We start from the raw sequence: 19398 nt of genomic DNA, 5'->3' as shown, positions 1-19398 counted from the left end.
TTCTATACACTAGTAATGAACAAGCTGAGGGGGAAATAAAGAAACGAATCCCATTTACAACTGCAACTAAAAGAATAAAATACCTAGGAATAAATTTAACTAAAGAGACAAAAAACCTATATAAAGAAAACTACAAAAAACTGCTAAAAGAAATCACAGAAGACCTAAATAGATGGAAGGGCATACCGTGTTCATGGATTGGAAGACTAAATATAGTTAAGCTGTCAATCCTACCTAAATTGATTTACAGATTCAATGCAATACCAATCAAAATCCCAACAACTTATTTTTCAGAAATAGAAAAACCAATAAGCAAATTTATCTGGAAGGGCAGGGTGCCCCGAATTGCTAAAAACATCTTGAGGAAAAAAAACGAAGCTGGAGGTCTAGCGATGCTGGACTTTAAGGCATATTATGAAGCCACAGTGGTCAAAACAGCATGGTATTGGCATAAAGATAGATATATCGACCAATGGAATCGAATAGAGTGCTCAGATATAGACCCTCTCATCTATGGACATTTGATCTTTGATAAGGCAGTCAAGTCAACTCACCTGGGACAGAACAGTCTCTTCAATAAATGGTGCCTAGAGAACTGGATATCCATATGCAAAAGAATGAAAGAAGACCCATCTCTCACACCCTATACAAAAGTTAACTCAAAGTGGATCAAAGATCTAAACATTAGGTCTAAGACCATAAAACAGTTAGAGGAAAATGTTGGGAGATATCTTATGGATCTTACAACTGGAGGCGGTTTTATGGACCTTAAACCTAAAGCAAGAACACTGAAGAAGGAAATAAATAAATGGGAGCTCCTCAAAATTAAACACTTTTGTGCATCAAAGAACTTCATCAAGAAAGTAGAAAGACAGCCTACACAATGGGAGACAATATTTGGAAATGATATATCAGATAAAGGTCTAGTATCCAGAATTTATAAAGAGATTGTTCATCTCAACAACAAAAAGACAGCCAACCCAATTACAAAATGGGAAAAAGACTTGAATAGACACCTCTCAGAAGAGGAAATACAAATGGCCAAAAGGCACATGAAGAGATGTTCAATGTCCCTGGCCATTAGAGAAATGCAAATCAAAAACCACAATGAGATATCATCTCACACCCACCAGAATGGCCATTATCAACAAAACAGAAAATGACAAGTGCTGGAGAGGATGCGGAGAAAGAGGCACACTTATCCACTGTTGGTGGGAATGTCAAATGGTGCAACCACTGTGGAAGGCAGTTTGGCGGTTCCTCAAAAAGCTGAATATAGAATTGCCATACGACCCAGCAATACCATTGCTGGGAATATACTCAAAGGACTTAAGGGCAAAGACACAAACGGACATTTGCACACCAATGTTTATAGCAGCGTTATTTACAATTGCAAAGAGATGGAAACAGCCGAAATCTCCATCAACAGAAGAGTGGCTAAACAAACTGTGGTATATACATACGATGGAATATTATGCAGCTTTAAGACAGGATAAACTTATGAAGCATGTAATAACATGGATGGACCTAGAGAACATTATGCTGAGTGAGTCTAGCCAAAAACTAAAGGACAAATACTGTATGGTCCCACTGATGTGAACAGACATTCGAGAATAAATTTGGAATATGTCATTGGTAACAGAGTCCAGCAGGAGGTAGAAACAGGGTAAGATAATGGGCAATTGGAGTTGAAGGGATACAGACTGTGCAACAGGACTAGATACAAAAACTCAAAAATGGACAGCACAATAATACCTAATTGTAAAGTAATCTTGTTAAAACACTGAATGAAGCTGCATCTGAGCTATAGGTTTTTGTTTTGTTTTGTTTTGTTTTGTTTTGACTTTACTATTATTACTTTTATTTTTGTCTCTATATTAACATTCTATATCTTTTTCGGTTATGTTGCTAGTTTTTCTAAACCGATGCAAATGTACTAAGAAATGATGATCATGCATCTATGTGATGATGTTAAGAATTACTGACTGCATATGTAGAATGGTATGATTTCTAAATGTTGGGTTAATTTCTTTTTTTCCGTTAATTAAAAAAAAAAAAAAGAGAGAAGGGGTAATTGGAGCTGAAGGGATACAGACTGTACAACGGGACTGGATATAAAAACTCAGAAATGGACAGCAAAATACTAACCAATTGTAATGCAATTATGTTAAAACACTGAATGAAGCTGCATGTGAGGTATAGGTTTTTTGTTTTTTTTGTTTGTTTGTTTGTTTGTTTTTCTTTTTCTTTCTATTATTGTTTTAATTCTTATTCTGTTGTCTTTTTATTTCTTTTTCTAAATCGATGCAAATGTACTAAGAAATGATGAATATGCAACTATGTGATGTTATTAAGAATTACTGATTGTACATGTAGACTGGAATGATTTCTAATTGTTTTGTTAATTCTTTTTTTAATTAAGAAAAAAAAAGAAAAAAAAAATAAACCAATAAAATCCCAATGGAAGGGTGCTAAGATGGTGACTTAGCAACCACTTAGATCATAGCCCGGAGACAGGTGGAACAAATAAACAACATGTAAGAGCATAAAAAGAATTAATAATATATTAGCTATATAAAGACTTCTATTTTAAGGGAAATGTGTTTTGCTTTTTTATGTTTTAAAAATATGTCTAAGTTTTAATAAAAGCTAAAATCCAGCAAAAAAAAAAGGGGGGGGGAGTATAAAGATCTGACAAATAAAAAACAAAGGATAAGATGGCAAATTCAAGAAGAACCTTCACAATAATAACTCTGAATGTTAACAGACCAAACTCTCCAATTAAAAGATACAGATTAGCAGAATGGATTTAAAAATATGATCTACCTACATACTGTTTACAAAAGATTAATCTTAGACCCAAGGATACAAATAGATTGAAAGTGAAAGGATGAAAAAGATAATCCACTCACGCTATAACCAAAAGAAAGCAGAAGTAAAGATACTAACGTAAGACAAAATAGACTTTAAATGCAAAGATGTCATAAGAGACAAGGAAAAACACTATGTATTAATAAAAGGGACAATTCACCAAGAAAAAATAACAATCATAAATGCTTATGCTCCCAATTAAGGAGCTCCAAAGTACATGAGGCAAACACTGGCAAAACTGAAGGAAGCTATGGTAGTTTGATTCAGTTGTCAACTTGGCCAGGTGAAGGTGCCTAGATCTGTTGCTGTGGACATGAGCCAATGGCCTGGGAACCTAATCTGTTGCTGATTAAATCTGCAGTCAGCTAGGAGGTTGTGCCTGCTGCAATGAATGATGTTTGATTAATTGGCTGGTGCTTAAATGAGAGAGTGCAACGTAGCACAGCCCAAGCAGCTCAGCATACCTCATCTCAGCACTCGCAGCTCAGCCCAGGCCTTTGGAGATGCAGAAAGAAATCACCCCGGGGAAAGCTGCTGGAACCCAGAAGCCTGAAGAGAAGGCCAGTAGAGATCACCCTGTGCCTTCCCACGTAAGAAAGAACCTCAGTTGAAAGTTAGCTCCCTTTCCTCTGAAGAACTAATGAAATAAATTCCCTTTTATTAAAACCCAATCCATCTCTGGTGTGTTGCATTCTGGCAGCTAGCAAACTAGAACAGAGGCAATAAACGTTTTGTGAGAGACTTCAATAGACAACTCTCTTCTACAAACAGTACAACCAGACAGGAGATTAGAATGAAAATAAAGAACCTAAACAATGTGATAAATGAACTAGAGCTAACAGACATATATAGATAATTACACCAGGATATAGAGGTTATTCTTATGTATCCTATAAATATCCCTTTTTAGTTTATGATATATTGGAGTGGCTAGAGGTAAATACCTGAAACTGTTGAGCTGTGTTCCAGTAGCTTGATTCTTGAAGATGATTTTATAAAAATATAACTTTTACAATGTGACGTGATTGTGAAAACATTGTGTCTGATGCTCCTTTTACCCAGGGTATGAACAGATGAGTTTAAAAATATATATAAAAAATTAAATAATAGGGGGGAAAGGGGAAAATAAGTTGAGTAGATGGAAATACTAGTAGTCATGAGAGGGAGAGGTAAGGGGAATGGCATAGATGAGTTTTTTCTTTTTTCTTACTATTTCTTTTTCTGGAGTGATGCAAATGTTCTAAAAAACGATCATGGTGATGAATACACAATTATGAGATGATACTGTGAGCCACAGATTGTACACCATGTATGGAATGTATGTGTGAAGATTTCTCCATAAACATATATTTAAAAAAAAACCCCACCAGGATATACATTTTTCTCTAGTGCTCATGGAACATTCCCCAGGATAGATCAGATGCTGAGGCACAAAACAAGTTTTTATAAATTTAAAACACTGAAATTATTCAAAGCATTTCCTCTGACCACAATGGGATGAAGCTTAAATCAACCACCAAAGAAGCAGGACTTTCACAAATACATGAAGATCAAATAACACACTCTTAAATAACCAGTGGGTCAAAGAAGAAATCACTAGAGAAATCACTACCCATCTGGAGACAAATGAAAATGAGGATACAACATATTACAACTTATGGGATATGGAAAAATCAATGCTGAAAGGAAATTTATTGCCCGATATGCCTATATAGGCATATAAAAAAAGAAAATAGAGCAAAAGCCGAGGACTTAACTGCTCACCTGGAGGAACTAGAGAAAGAACAGCAAATTAAAGCCAAAACAAATAGAAGAAGAAAAATAACAATGATTAAAGTAATAATAAATGAATTGGAGAACAAAAAAAAAAATAAAACTGATGGATCTTCTCTCTCTAAGCCAACTCGGCAGGTACACTCAGACACTCCACCCTACGTGGGACATGACTCCCGGGGTATAAACCTCTCTGGGAACATGGAACACAATTCCCGGGACCTGGTTTCATGACATTGAGAATGCCTTCTTGAGGGGGAAAAGAAAAATGAGACAAAACAAAGTTTCAATGGCTGCAAGATTTCAAATAGAGTCGAGAGGTTATTCTGGAGGTTACTTTTATGCATTATATAGATATTCCTCTTTAGTTTTTAATGTATTAGAATAGCTAGGAGGAAAACTATTGAACTGTATTCCACTAGCCTTGATTCTTGAAGATGATTTTACAACTACACAGCTTTTACAATATGACCAAGTGACTGTGAAAATCTTGTGGAAGACACTCCCTTTCTCCAGGGTATGTAGAGATGAGTAAAAAAAAATAAGGATAAAGAAGCAAATAAATAATAGGGGGAATAAGGGGTAAAAAAAAAAAAAAATTGGGTAGACCACAATACTAGTGGTCAATGAGAGGGAGGGGCAAGGGGTATGGTATGTATGGGGTTTCTCTGTTGTTGTTTTTTTTAATATCTTTTTATTTCTGTATCTGGAGTGATATACAAATGTTCCAAAAATGATCATGGTGATGAATACACAACTATGTGATGATACTGTGAGCCACTGATGGTATACTATGGAAGGATCGTATAGTGCATAAAGATATCTCAATAAAAATATAAAATTAAAAAAATGAGATGGACTCTTAAGCTGACAAAGAAAAAAAGAAAGAATGCAAATAAAATCAGAAATGAAAGCAGGAGGTCATTACCATAGACTGATGAAGTAAAAATAAAATCATAAGAGGATACTATGAACAACTATATACTAACAAACTACACAACTCAGATGACATGGACAATTTCCTACAAACACATGAACAATTTATAATGACTCGAGGAGAAATAGAAGACCTCAACAAACTAATCGCAAGTAAAGAGATTCAGACAATCAAAAACCTTCCTACATAAAAGACCCAGGGCCAGAAAACTTTACAGGGCAATTTTTTTTTAACATTTTCTCTTTATTATGAAATAGAATATATATACCAAAAACACAATACATTTCCGAGTACATTTTAACACGTAGTTATAGATCAGATTTTAAAGTTTGATATGGGTTACAGTTCCATGATTTTTCATTTTTTCTTCTAGCTGCCTCAGGACACTGGAGACCAACAGAAATATCAATATGATTCAGCAGTCTAACTCATTTGTTAAATCCTATCTTCTCTTTTATACTCCTCTTTAAATAACATATATATAAAAAAGCAATACTTTTCAAAGCACAGGGCAACAATTAGTTGTAAAACAGATTGCAGAATTTGGTATGGGTTACAATTCCACAATTTCAAGTTTTTATTTCTAGCTGCTCTAAGGCACTGGAGGCTAAAGAAATATCACTATAATGATTCAGTACTCATAATCATTTGTTAAACCTGATCTTCTCTGTATAACTCCACCATCACCTTTGATCTTTCTCCCACACTCTAGGGGTATTTCAGTTATGCCCATTCTAAATTTTTTATATTAGATGGGGATGCCGATAATATGACATAGGGGGACAGAACTAGTTGATGTTCTGGAGAGGCTAGCCCCTCTGCATTTCAGGACTTGTCTGGCCCAGGGACCCATCTGGAGGTTGTAAGTTTTGGAGAGTTACCCTAGTGCATGGAACCTTTGGAGAATCTTTTATAATGCCACAGGTATTCTTTAGCCAGGAAGGGTTTGGCAGGAAAGGTTTTGGTTGGGGTTTGTCAAGTTATGATAGGTAGCAAAGTCTAACTGAAGCATACATAAGAGTGACCTCCAGAGTAGCCTCTCAACCCTGTTTAAACTCTCAGCCACTGATACCTTCTTTGTTACACTTCTTTTCCCCTGTTTTGTCAGGATGGCATTGTTGATCCCTCAGTGTCAGGGCCAGACTCATCCCTGGGAGTCATGTCACACATAGGGGGCAGGGCAATGATTTCATCTGCAGAGTTGGGACTGGAGAGAGAAAGGCTACATCTGAGCAACAAAAGAGGTCCTCCAGAGGTGACTCTTAGGCATACCTATAGATAGGCTAAGCTTCTCCACTACAGACATAAGCCATCGCAAGAGCAAGCCTCAAGATCAAGGGCTTGGTCTATTGATTTGATTTGGGTGTCCCTATGTTCAGCACATTATCCGGGGTTTCCCCAGTGGTAAAGTTTAATAGTTGGCATAAATTTTCTCCCATTCTTCAAGGGTCTTTGGCAATATTTTTTTGATTATCTGTTTAATATACTCTGAGATATATCCAGGCATTACAATAAGCTATACAGGACTAAAGGTTCTCATTCTAGTTCTGGGTTCCCTGGGTTAGGATTGTTTAAATGATCTTAAACTTATAAAAATAAGTTAAGTTAGATTATGCACTACAGAAAATTTAGGTTCTTCACAAAACAAAACTTTCTTCCCTTGGTCTCAAAAGAGTAGGTGAAGCTCTAAAATACACGCAAAGTCTTCCTTAACCCTATATTCTGAACTACTTTAATCCTGACCCAATCAGCTTCACACTTATCTCTAAATACCAGGTTATACATCCATAAAACAGCCCCTCAAAATCCAAAAATAACAATTACTACTCTGGACTAAATGTGACTGCTATAAGAGCTTACAATCTAGGCCCCTGTCTTCTTAAACTTATGTTCTAAATGAGATCATACAATATTTACTTTTTTGTTTCTGGCTTATTTTGCCTCATCAAATGTCCCACAGGTTCAATCACATCATTGCATGCCTCACAACTTCATTCCTTTTTGTAGTGGCATCATGTTCGATCATATATTTACATCAGTTTGCCAATCTACTTCTCAGAACATTTTTCAGTCCACCTCTATTTATTGGGCCTCATGTATAATGTCCAAAGACAACAGTCTATCAACATTCTCAATTTTAAATGATTTCATTGTTCCCAAGGGAATGACACCCAATGAACACACCCTCACCAAACAAACAAAGAAATAAATTCAAACCTCCCCCTATCTCTTCTCTCTTCCTCCATTAGTACCCCTGGTATTGCTGCAGTACTGTTAATGTTTTCCTGTTAAACATAACCTATAGTATGCAATAGCAGTTTTTCCCCACACCCCCAAATTATACACTCTTTGTACAAGATTCATACCTCTGCACTAGTACACGCAAGAAATTATTTATATTTGTAGTGTTAATTGCTGAGACACATAAGTCTATACAACTCCTTTCAATCATGTTCACTTTCAATATGGTAATACTAGAGACCCACTAGTGAACCGCCTTCACTTTTGTCTATTCCCTTACATTTAAGTTCAACCTCATTAGCAAACTATTCACCTAGCTCAAGCTTCTGTGTATCTCTAGGTCCCTTATATTCTGTATTACAAGCCTCTGATTTTACCTTTACCGTGGTCATAAAAGTGGGATCATACAGTGTTCTAGTTTGCTAGCTGCTGGAATGCAACACACCAGAGATGGATTGGCTTTCAATAAAAGGGGATTTATTTCGTTAGTTCTTCAGAGGAAAGGCAGCTAACTTTCAACTGAGGTTCTTTCTTATGTGGGAAAGCACAGGGCGATCTCTGCTGGCCTTCTCTCCAGGCCTCACTTTCCCCAGGGTGATTCCTTTCTGTATCTCCAAAGGCCTGGGCTGAGCTGCAAGGGCTGAGATGAGGTATGCTGAGCTGGTTGGGCTGTGCTACACTGTGCTCTCTCATTTAAGCACCAGCCAATTAAATCAAACATCATTCATTGCAGCAGGCACACCTCCTAGCCGACTGCAGATGTAATCAGAAGCAGACGACTTCACGTACCATTGGCTCACGTCCACAGCAACAGATCTAGGTACCTTCACCTGGCTAAATCGAAACCTGAACCTAACTACTACATACAGTATCTGTCCTTTTTGTATGGCTTATTTCACTCAGCATTAGGTCCTCAAGACTTATCCATCTTGTCATGCGCTTCAGGATGTCATTTCGCCTTACTGCTGCATAATATTCCATTGTATGTATATACCACGTTTTGTTGATCCACTCATCTGTTGACAATTGTGAATAGTGCTACTATGAACATCGGTATGCAAACATCTCTTTTTGTCACTGCTTTCAGCTCTTCTGGGTATATATCGAGCAGTGGTGTTGCTGGGTCACAGGGCAACTCAATATTTAGTTTTCTAAGGAACCACCAGACTGTCTTCCACAGCGGCTATACTATTATACATTCCCAACAGCAGTGCATAAGTGTCACAATTTCTCCACATCCTCTCCAACATTTGTAGTTTCCTGTGTGTTTAACAGCATTCTTACAGGTGTGAGGTGGTATCTCATTGTAGTCTTGATCCTCATTTCCCTTACAGCCAATGAGAATGAGCATCTCTTCATGTGCTTTTGAGCCATCTGTATTTGCTCTTCAGAAAAACGCCTATTCATATTTTTCACCCACTTTATAATTGGGTTGCTTATTCTTCTTTTGTTGAGTTGTATGATTTCTTCATTTATAAAAATCTTCATCAAATGTGTGATTTCCAAATATTTTCTCCCATTGAGTTGACTACCTCTTCACTTTTTTGACAAAGTCTTTTGAGGCACAAAAGCATTTGATTTTGAGGAATTCCCATTTATCTATTTTTTCTTTTGTTACCTGTTATTTGGGTGTAAAGTTTAGGAGGCTACCTCCTATTACTAGGTCTTGAAGATGGTTCCCTACATTTTCTTCTAGGAGCTTTATGGTACTGGATTTTATGTTTAGGTGTTTGACCCACTTTGAGTTGATTTTTGTTAAGTTGTAAGGTAAGAGTTCTCTTTCATTCTTCTGTCTATTGATAGATAGTTCTTCCATGCCCATTCATCGAAAAGACTATTTTGTCCCAGTTCACTGGATTTGGGGGTCTTGTTGAAGATCCGTTTACCATAGATTTGGTGGTCTATGCTCTCAATTGGATTCCACTGTTCAATACTTCTCTGTGTCAGTACCAAGCTGTTTTGACCACTGTGGCTTATAATAAGTTTTAATATAGGGGAATGTTAATCTTCCCACATCGGTCTTCTTTTTAGGATGCTTTTAACTATTCGGGGTCTCCTTCCCTTCCAGATGAATTTGGTAACTAGCTTTTCCAAGTCTGCAAAGTAGGGGTTGATAGAATTTTTTTTTTTTATTAATTAAAAAAAAATTTAACAACAAATGAACTAAAACATTAACACACGATCATTCCGTTCTACATATATAATAAGTAATTCACAATATCATCACATAGTTGCATATTCATCATTTCTTAGAATATTTGCATCAATTCAGAAAAAGAAACAAAAAGACAACAACAACAAAAAATATTATACATACCATACCCGTTACCCTCGCTTTCATTGATCACTAGCATTTCCAACTAAATTTATTTTAACATTTGTTCCCCCTATTATTTATTTTTATTCCATATGGTCAACTCGTCTGTTGACAAGGTAGATAAAAGGAGCATCAGACACAAGGGTTTTACAATCACAGTCACACTGTGAAAGCTATATCATTATTCAATCATCCTCAAGAAACATGGTGTGCTGGTTTGAAAGGAAGCATGCCCCCTAAGAAAAGCCATGTTTTAATATAAATCCCATTTCATAAAGGTAGAATAATCCCTATTCAATACTGTATGTATGAAACTGTAATCAGATCATCTCCCTGGATGATGTGATTTAGTCAAGAGTGGTCGTTAAACTGGATTAGGGGACAACATGTCTCCACCCATTTGGGTGGGTCTTGATTGGTTTATTGGAGTCCTATAAAAGAGGAAATATTTTGGAGAATGAGAGATTCAGAGAGAGCAGCACCATGAAGCAGAGTCCACCAGCCAGTGACCTTTGGAGATGAAGAAGGAAAACACCTCCCGGGGAGCTTCATGAAACCAGAAGCCAGGAGAGAAAGCTAGCAGATGACGCCGTATTCACCATGTGCCCTTCCAGCCAAAAGAGAAGACGTGAATGTGTTTGCCATGTGCCTTCTCACTTGAGAGAGAAACCCTGAACCTCATCGGCCTTCTTGAACCAAGGTATCTTTCCCTGGATGTCTTTGATTGGACATTTCTATAGACTTGTTTTAATTGGGACATTTTCTCGGCCTTAGAACTGTAAACTAGCAACTCATTAAATTCCCCATTTTAAAAGCCATTCCATTTCTGGTATATTGCATTCCGGCAGCTAGCAAACTAGAACACATGGCTACTGGAACACAGCTTTACATTTTCAGGCAGTTCCCTCCAACCTCTCCATTACATCTTGAATAACAAGGTGATATCTACTTAATGCATAAGAATAACCTCCAGGATAACCTCTCGACTCTGTTTGGAATCTCTCAGCCATTGACACTTTGTCTCATTTCACTCTTTCCCCTTTTGGTCAAGGTTTTCTCAATCCCTTGATGCTGAGTCTCAGCTCATTCTAGGGTTTTTCTCAATCCCTTGATGCTGAGTCTCAGCTCATTCTAGGATTTCTGTCCCACGTTGCCAGGAAGGTCCACACCCCTGGGAGTCATGTCCCACGCAGAGAGGGGGAGAGTGGTGAGATTGCTTGTTGTGTTGGCTGGAGAGAGAGGCCACATCTGAGCAACAAAAGAGGCTCTCTTGGGGGTGACTCTTAGGCCTAAATTTTAAGTAGACTTGACTTATCCTTTGTGGGGTTAAGTTTCATATGAATGAATCCCAAGATTGGGGCTCAGCTTATTGCTTTAGTTGTCCCCACTTGCTTGTGAGAATATCAAGAATTCTCCACTTGGGGAAGCTGAATTTTCCCCCTTTCTTGCCATTCCCCCAAGGGGACTTTGCAAATACTTTTTTACTCACTGTTCAAATGACTCTGGGATTTACTGGGGCATCACTCTGGACAAACTTACAAAATCTCATGCCCTAGTCAATATTCCATGTACTTATGGTGTTCAATTAAGCTGTCCACATAAGTTATATTAGGAACTGCACTAGTCAAAATATAAATTTTGTACCAAATAAACATTTTTTGCTTTAGTCTCACACATAAGTTAAAATTTTGAAATATTACCATCTAAAATAAATTAAATTAAAAAAAAATTTATGAAGATGTGTTTTGTGCCCCAGCATATGATCTATGCTGGGGAATGTTCCATGAGCACTAGGGAAGAATGTATACCCTGGTGTTTTGGGGTGTAATGACCTATATGTCCGTTAGGTGTAATTCATTCATCAAATTGTTTCTGTTCTCCAGTTCCTTGTTGATCCTCTGACTGGTTGTTCTATCTATAGAGAAGAGTGATATATTGAAGTCTCCTCTTATTATTGCTGAAATATCGATCACTTCCTTCAGTTTTGCCAATGTGTGACTCATGTACTTTAGAGCTCCTTGATTGGGAGCATACACATCTATGCCTTTTATTTCTTCTTGGTTAATTGTCCCTTTTACTAAATATCTAGTGTCCTTCTTTGTCTCTTATGATGTCTTTACATTTAATGTCTATTTTATCTAATATTAGTATAGCTACTCCTGCTTTCTTTTGGTTACAGCTTACGTGGAACATCTTTTTCCATCCTTTCACTTTCAATCTATTTCTGTCCTTGTGTCTAAGAAGAGTCTCTTGTAAACAGCATATAGCTGGATTATATTTCTTAATCCATTTTGCCAATCTGTATCTTTTAGTCGGTAGGTTTAGTCTGTTAACATTCAAAGTTATTACTGTAAAAGTATTTCTTGAATCCACCACCTTATACTTTGGATTTTATTTGTCAGATCAATATGTTCTTTTCCCTCTTTCTCTTTTTATCCACTAGGTTACACTTACTGGTACTCTTCAATTCTGTGCTCTCCTCCAGATCTCCCTCTCTTGTTTATTTTTTTCACCCAGAAGAACTCCCTTTAGTATTTCTCATAGAGCTGATCTCTTATTGACATATTCTCTCAGCCTTTGTCTCTGAAAATTTTAATATCTCCCTCAGTTCTGAAGGACAATTTTGCTGGGTACAGAATTTCTGTCTGGAAGTCTCTGTCTTTCAGGTTCTTAAATATCATACCACTGCCTTCTTGCCACTATAGTGCCAGATCGGTAGTTCAAACTCAGTCCCATGTGGATTCCCTTGTATGTAGTAGATTACTTTTCTCTTGCTGCTTTCAGGATTTTCTGTTTCTCTTCAACATCTGACAGAATGATTATATGTGTCCTGCGGTAGGCCTATTAGAATTTATTCTATTTGGAGTTCACTGGGCTTCTTTGACTTGTGTATTTATGTCTTTTATAAAGGTTGGGAAGTTTTCCCCCATTGTATCCTCCACTAATCTTCCTAGCACTTTACTCTTCTCTTCTCCTCTGGGACACCAATGAGTCTTACATTTATATGTTTTGTTTTGTCCATCATTCCCCTGAGATCCAATTCAAATTTTTCTATCTTTTCTGTCATTTGCTCTTTTATGTGTTCAAAATCAGTTGTGTGTCCTCTAGTTCGCTTATTCTTTCTTCTGCCTCTTCAAATCTGCTGTTGTGTCTCTCATATATTTATCTGCTCTACGGTTTCTTTAATCTCTGTGATATCTGCAATTTTTCTAACTATCCTTTCAAATTCCTCTTTGTGCTCTTCTAGTGTCTTCTTGATCTCTTTTATGTCATTAGCCATCCCAACGATTTTATTTAGTAAAGTTATATCAACACTATATTAGTTAGGGTTCTTTAGAGCAACAGAATCAACAAGAAATATCCATAAATATAAAATTTATAAAAGTGTCTCACAAAACCGTGGGAATGTAGAGTCCAAAATCCGTAGGGCAGACTGTGAAGCTGATGACTCCAATGGAGGGTCTGGATGAACTCCACAGAAAGAGGCTCACCGGCTGAAGCAGAAAGAGAGTGTGTCTATTCTGAATCCTCCTTGAAAGGCCTCCAGTGATTAGATTAAGCATCACTCATTGCAGAAGACACTCCCCTTGGCTGATTACAAATGGAATCAGCTGTGGATGCAGTCAAGCAATCATGATTTAATTCTATGAAATGTCCTAATAACAATAGACAGGCCAGCACTTGCCCAACCAGACAAACAGGTACCACCACCTGGCCAAGTTGACACATGAACCTGACCATGACAAACATCTTTGATTAGTTGTTCCAAAGTCTGTGTCTTCTCTGCTGTTTCAATTTGGTCATTAGACTGGACTGTATCTGTCTACATCTTCATATGATTAGTGATCTTCTGTTGTCTTTGCGGCACGTAAATATCTTGATAGGGTTACTCTAGATGTTGATTTCCTTAAGTAGTCTACAGCTTTGTAAATGCGGGACAGGTATGGAGCAGGACGTGGGGCGTGGGGAGGGGCAAAACACTGTGGTGACAGGTTGCGGTCACGGATTGGGGACTCTCCGCTGGTTCCTGTGAGTGTAGGGTGCAGGTCACGGGGTTGTGGAGGTGCGATGCAGGAACTGTGGTAGAGGTGCAGCACAGGAGCAGGGTGCAACATGGGGGACACAGAGGTAGGGCATGGCAGGAGGCAGATGGGGGGCTGAGCAGCTGTGCTGGGTATGTGGGCAGGATGCAGGTGAGTGCATGAAGTGTGTGAGTCGCGGGTGTCAGGGTGTAGGGTTCTGGGCACAGAAGTTGGAGCACAGGGAAGTTGGGGCATGGGTATGTCCTCGCACAAGGGAGGAGTCCAAGGGTCCAGAATGCAGATGTGTGAGTGTGTAGGGGTAGGGCACACATCACAAAGGTTGTGGGAGGTGTGTCAGGGGTGGGTGATGACAGGTGGGCAGGGCCCTGGCACAGATCTGCAGGTGCAGGAGTGGGATAGGGTAGGGCTGCCACCAGTGCAGAGCAGAGGCTATGTGACACAGATGTGCCTGAGCGCACCTGCCAGGTGTGGGAGAAGGCACTTATGCTATGGGGTGGGGCAAGGTGTGCACGAGTGCGGGGCGTGGGAGGTGAGGTATAGGGGTTAAGAGGTCCATGCACGGATATGTGGGTGCCCAACAGTGAGGACGTAGCTGTGCATAGATCTGGGGGACAGGGCCCTGGTGTGTGTGGGTCTGGGAGGCAGAGTACTGGTGTGTGAGGGGCTGGGGGGGCAGGTCCCTGGTGTGCAATGCGCAGAGCTCAGGGACAGAGGAGTGGGACTGTGCCTGCGTGGACTAGAGGCAGTTGTGGCCTGGATGTGCAGGTGAGCACCCACCCAGAGCTGAGGGAGCATGGCATGAGTGAGCACGTGCATACGCAGGCATCTGGGGGGCTGGATACTGATGTGCGCGTGCAAAGAGCTCAGGATGGGGCTGAGTGACTGTATGGGCTGGATGTGAGTGTAGTCTGGGTATGAAGGTGAGCACCTGCAGTCCAAATGGGCAGGTGACTGCCTGCAGGATGCAGAGAGGGAAATGAGGATTGAGGGGCTGGCCACTAGTACGCAGGTCTCTAGAGGAGTAGGGTGAGACTGCATGCTCGCGCAGGAGAGGTGGATCAGGCTGGGACAGGCTTGTACGCATTCTGGGATGGGGTGTGGGGTGGAGATGCGTGGGGGGGCTCAGGGACAGGGTGCTTGGAGAGTGGTCGGGGTGGGTGACGGAGTTCAGGTGTGTAGGGCACAGGGGAATTGTGGGTCACAGGGTGAGGGCAGCATGCATGAGGGTAGTGCTTTCAAGGAACGTGGCTTGGCTTACTTCCTTGTGCCCATCTCCCTGTCTGTGCACTCCTGATGGCTCCGGGCCTTCATCTGGAAATGGACACGCTAGGTTTTTTGCACTAGCTGGCTGATTTCCGGTTCTCTGCACCTCAACTCTTCTGTTTTTTTCAATCAGGGTCTCCCTATGTGGTGTACAAGACCCTCCCAGGGTACCTACACCCTAGATCACTCTCCTGGTCTTTTTTCTGTACCTTCCCTAGCTGTTCTTTGGAGCAGGGGTCAATTTGACCTATTCTATTTGACCATCTTGGAATTTTTCTTTTATGAACTTTCTAAAAATATATTTTTATTGGCAAATATTCACACATACATTCCACACATGGTATACAATCAATGCCTAACAATATCATTGCATAATTGTGTATTCATCAACATGATCATTTTTTAGAACATCTGCATCACTCCAGGAAAAGAAATAAAAAGAAAAAACTCATCCATACCATATCCCTTGCCCCTCCCTCTCACTGACCTTTTTAGTATTTCCATCTACCCAATTTATTTTACCCTTTGCCCCACCCTAGTATTTATTATCCATATTTTTTTATTCATCTGTCTATATTCTGATAAAAGGAGCATCAGACACAAGGTTTTCACAATCACAGAGTCAAACTGTAAAAGTTGTATCTTCATACACTTGTCTTCAAGAATCAATGCTACTGGAACACAGCTCAACAGTTTCAGGTACTTTCTTCAACCACTTCAATACACTATAAACCAAAAAGGGGTATCTACATAATACATAAGAATAACCTCCAGGATAACCACTTGACTCTACTTGAAATCTCACAGCCATTGAAACTTTATTTTGTCTCATTTCTCTCTTCCCTTTTTTCATCAAAAAGCCTTTTCAATTACTTTTTGTCGAGTCCCAGTTCATCCCAGGATTTCTATCCCATGTTGCCAGGGAAATTTATACCCTTCACAGAAGAATTTTATCAAACATTCCAAAAAGAACTAACACCATTCCTGCTGAAACTCTTCCAAAAGCCTGAGGAAAAAAGAGCACTAACTAATTTTCTAAAACTCACATCACTCTAATACCAAAACTAGACAAAGATGCTATAAGAAAGGAAAACTACAGGCCAAACTCCCTAATGAATACAGATGCAAAGAAAATACTAGCTCAAGAAAGGACTAGCAAATCAAATCCACAACACCTTGAAAGAATTACACACCACGACCAAGTAGGGTTAATACCAGGGATGCCAGGGTGGCTCAACACAAGAAAATCAATCAATTTAATTGAGCACATTAACATATCAAAGGAAAAATCACATGATCATCTCGATTGATGCTGAAACAGTATTTGACAGAATTCAACATTCTTTTCTGATTCTTTATCATTCTTTATCACACATATGATAAAGGATATGTATGATAAAGAGCATATATGAAAAACCCACAGACATCATCATACTCAATGGTGAGAGACTGGAAGCCCTTCCCCTAAGATCGGGAACAAGACCAAGGATGCCTGCTGTCACCACTATTATTCAACATTGTACTGGAAGTTCTAGCTAGAGTAATCAGGCATGAAAAAGAAAAGGCATCCAAAACAGAAAGGAAGAAGTAAAACTTTCATTATTTGCAGATGACATGATACTAAACTTGGAAAATCCTGAGAAATCTATGACAAAGCTTTTTTTTTAGTGTTTAATTTTTAAATTTTTAAAAAATGTAACAACAAACACAAATATTCTTAACATATGATCATTCCATTCTACATTTATAATCAGTAATTCACAATATCATCACATAGTTGTATATTCATCATCATGAAATACACAGAACATCTGTATCAATTCAGAAAAAATAAAAAGACAGAAAAAAATTCATATATACCATACCCCTTGTCCCTCCTTTCATTGATCACTAGCATTTCAATCTACTAAATTTATTTTAACATTTGTTCCCCCTATTATTTATTTATTTTTAATCCATATGTTTTACTCATCTGTCCATAAGGTAGATAAATGGAGCATCAGACACAAGGTTTTCACAATCACAGTCACACTGCAAAAACTATATCATTATACAATCATCTTCAAGAAACTAAAAAGGTGATATCTATTTAATGTGTAATAATAACCTCCAGGATAACCTCTCGACTCTGGAATCTCTCAGCCATTGACGCTTTATCTTGTCTCATTTCTCTCTTTCCCCTTTCGGTCTAGACAGTTGTCTCAATCCCTTGGTGCTGAATTCCAGTTCATTCTAGGATTTCTGACCCATGTTGCCAGGAAGGGGTCCACACCCCTGGGAATCATGTCCCATGTAGAGAGAGAGAGGGCAGTGAGTTTGTTTGTATGACAAAGCTTCATGAGCCAATAAATTGATCAAAGTGGCGGTATATAAGATTAATGCATAAATATCAGTACTGTTTCTGTACACAAGCAAAGACCTAACTGAGGAGACAATTAAGGGAAAAAATCCATTCAAAATAGCAACTAAAAGAATGAAATATCTGGGAATAAACTTAACCAGGGATGTAAATGACCGCCACACAAAAAACTACATGTCATTGCTAAAAGGAATCAAAAAAGATCTAAATATGTGGAAAGACATTCTGTGTTCAGGGATTGAAGGTTAAAAAGTCATTCTGAAGTCAATTCTGCCCAAATTGATCTACAGATTCAGCACAATACCAATCAAAATTCCAACAACCTACTTTGAAGACCTGGAAAAGCTAGTTGTCAAATTCATTTGGAAAGGAAAGAGACCTCAAATAGCTAAAAGTAACCTCAAAAAAAAGAAGGAAGTAGGAGGATTACCACTTTCTGATTTTAAAGCTTATTATAAAGCCACAGTGGTAAAAGCAGCATGGTAATGGTACAAAGACAGAAGGATTGACCAATGGAGCACAGAAATAGACAACTAAACCTATAGTCTTATCTTCGACAAGGCTCACAAATCCACTGAACTGGGACAAAATAGTCTTCAATAAATGGGCAGGCGGGCCACAGTGGCTCAGCAGGCAAGAATGCTTGCCCGCCATGCCAGAGGACCCGGGTTCGATTCCCAGTGCCTGCCCACATAAAAATAAATAAATAAATAGGCATGGGAGAACTGGATATCAATAACCAAACAAATGAAAGAGGACTCTTACCTTACACCCTATATAAAAAATAATTCAAAGATCAAAGACCTAAATAAAAGAGCCTGTAGCATGAAACTCCTAGAAGAAAATATAGGGGAACATCTTCAAGACTTAGTAACAGGAAGTAGCTTCCAAAACTGTAAATCTAAAACACAGCTTAAAAAAAAAAAAGATAAGTGGGAACTCTTCAAAATCAAATGCTTTGGGGCCTCAAAAGACTTTAGTCAAAAAGATGAAGAGGCAGTCCACTCAATGGGAGAAAATACTTGGAAATCACATATTAGATAAAGGTTTGATAACCTGAATACATAAATAAATCATACAACTCAACAACAAAAGAACAAGCAACCCAATTATAAAGTGGGTGAAAGATATGAATAGGTATTTTTCTGAAAAGCAAATACAGATGGCTAATAAGCACATGAAGAGATGCTTATTCTCATTAGCTAAAAGGGAAATGCATATCAAGACTACAATGAGATACCACCTCACACCTGTAAGAATGACTGCTATTAAACAAACAGGAAACTACAAATGTTGGAGAGGATGTGGAAAAATTGGGACACTTATGCACTGCTGCTGAGACTGTATAATGGTACAACCGCTATGGAAGACAGTTTGGCGGTTCCTTAGGAAACTAAATATGGAGTTGCCCTATGATCCAGCAATACCACTGCTTGGTATATATTCAGAAGAGCTGAAAACAGTGACACAAACAGGTGATGTTTGCTGCATTAGTCATAATTGCCAAAAGATGGGAACAATCCAAGTGCCCTGAACAGACGAGTGGATTAACAAAATATGGTATATACATACGAAGGATTATTATGCAGCAGTA

The 19398-nt window shown here is 38.6% G+C and overlaps 1 protein-coding gene across 9 annotated transcripts in view; it reads right to left on the bottom strand.

Annotated features, from left to right (window-relative positions):
* The window catches only part of PELP1 (proline, glutamate and leucine rich protein 1), a 78734-nt gene that overhangs the window by 29533 nt on the left and 29803 nt on the right, over positions 1–19398 (bottom strand). For 4 of the 9 annotated variants that reach the window (XM_077165680.1, XM_077165685.1, XM_077165679.1 and 1 more), the window contains exon 2: positions 13538–13633. The exons of 3 other annotated variants lie outside the window; for them this stretch is intronic. In XM_077165680.1, coding sequence (XP_077021795.1) covers positions 13538–13633 — 96 coding nt within the window. Of the gene's footprint in view, positions 1–13532; positions 13634–19398 lie in introns of all 9 variants that reach the window. 2 more of the 9 variants (XM_077165681.1, XM_077165684.1) reach the window with 1 other exon arrangement.

Source organism: Tamandua tetradactyla, chromosome 6, assembly GCF_023851605.1.
Source record: "Tamandua tetradactyla isolate mTamTet1 chromosome 6, mTamTet1.pri, whole genome shotgun sequence".
Taxonomy (NCBI): Eukaryota; Metazoa; Chordata; class Mammalia; order Pilosa; family Myrmecophagidae; genus Tamandua; species Tamandua tetradactyla.
Note: the sequence above shows the minus strand (reverse complement) of the source record. Positions and strands in the feature narration are given on the sequence as shown.